The sequence below is a fragment of the Branchiostoma belcheri genome, unplaced genomic scaffold, assembly GCF_001625305.1.
Source record: "Branchiostoma belcheri isolate BF01 breed outbred unplaced genomic scaffold, Haploidv18h27 scaffold195, whole genome shotgun sequence".
In the NCBI taxonomy this organism is placed as follows: domain Eukaryota; kingdom Metazoa; phylum Chordata; class Leptocardii; order Amphioxiformes; family Branchiostomatidae; genus Branchiostoma; species Branchiostoma belcheri.
Genome location: NW_017803435.1, coordinates 97,601 through 99,185, shown reverse-complemented (window position 1 = coordinate 99,185; position 1,585 = coordinate 97,601). Strand labels below are relative to the sequence as shown.

The 1,585-nt window shown below is 39.3% G+C and overlaps 1 protein-coding gene across 1 annotated transcript in view; it reads left to right on the top strand.

The window, feature by feature from the left end:
• LOC109468197 (collagen alpha-1(I) chain-like) overlaps positions 1–341 on the top strand; it is an 11,106-nt gene extending 10,765 nt beyond the window's left edge. The window contains exon 6 of the mRNA XM_019766453.1: positions 91–341. Within this exon, the coding sequence (XP_019622012.1) occupies positions 91–341 (251 nt within the window). The remainder of the gene's footprint in view (positions 1–90) is intronic.
• The last annotated feature ends 1,244 nt before the right edge of the window (positions 342–1,585 follow it).

Below are 1,585 nucleotides of genomic sequence, written 5' to 3'. Positions count from 1 at the left end.
TTTACCAACCTGATGAAATTATTTATAATTTAAAAGAGTTTTTATAACGTTTCTGGTTTAATTCATTTCTATTTCAATTTTATCCACCAGTAAGCTGCCAGTACGCAGATGGGGCGTCCTACCGAGGAACAGTCTCTGTGACCAACACAGGCAAGACGTGTCAACGCTGGGACAGTCAGACACCCCATGAACACATCAAGACACCTGGTGCCTACCCATCGGCTGGGCTTGAGCGGAACTACTGCCGGAACCCGGACGGCGAACTCGGAGTCTGGTGCTTTACCACGGATCCTAACTCGAGATGGGAGCTGTGTGACGTACCGTCATGTGGTAAGATCTGATTTCATGTGCCTTAGAAATCGGCCTGGTGCTTTTTTAAGTCAAAGTGAGCCGTTTTTCAGTCAAGGTCACCTCCGGAGCTCCATGGAAGTGTGTGTGTGTGTGTGTGTGTGTGTCTGTGTGTGTGCGTGTGTGTGGGTGTTCATTAGTAGTTAAATACGATAGCATCACATGACGCTAATTGTACTTGTTAGGGAAAATGGTGTAATTACTGACCACTGACTGATAGGATTTTGAGGTTGATGAATTGGGTATGTCAAACATGGGTATGTCAAACATTACCAACACAAAACAAACTAGATTTCCAAACATGTTAAATGAGGATAATCGGATATTTTTTAAATATCCGATTATCCTCATTTAACATGTTAAAACTCTTTTTGTTGAAAATAGATCGAAAGTGAATTAAAATACACACTTGGACCCAGACGCAATTTTAAACAACTTTACGAATATTACTTGTCAGTATTACTCTGAACAATCATTTAACACTATGTGTAAAAAAATTACCAACTCTCCTTTTTCAATTTTGCACCTCAACATAAGGAGACTTCTACGGAATCGTCATAGCTTTACTAGTTATTATCTACCCTGCAACATGACTTTTTAGCCATTGGCCTAACTGAAACTTGGCTCAACGACCCTACCACAAACCATTATGACATACCAGACACTGTTTCACCACATTGTTGTAGATCAAAAAGAGTAGGCGGAGGAGAGTGTCTATCTTTATACACCAGAGCCTTGACTACATTAAACGAAATGATCTAGTGTTACAGTCAGAAGATAACATGTTCGAATCCCTTTTCATATAAGTGACAATATCCTCCTCTAAAATAGAAAAAAAAGCTCTATACTATTCCACTATTTAACTTCTGACTTTCTTAACACCTTGTATTTTTGCACCTTCTTCCCTACTGTTATATACTAAACCTGAAAAACCTAGAATTATGGCTACAACAATATTAATAGACAGATAATGCCAAACGCTATCAATAATTCATGCACACACCATGTCTTCTCGTTACAGACTTATCAGATCATCTACCTGTGTTTTATATAAAACCCCTCTGTAGATGGGATGAAACAACAAATTGTCAATAACCAGTTACATTAAACAGATCACACACGTGACTCGATGAGCAGTAGATCACTCAAGGCTAGGCACTGTCTAGCTAGGTCGAAAGTTTAATGCATATACATATGGACTGGTCTGGACATTCGACCTCACTGGCCAAAGTAAGAA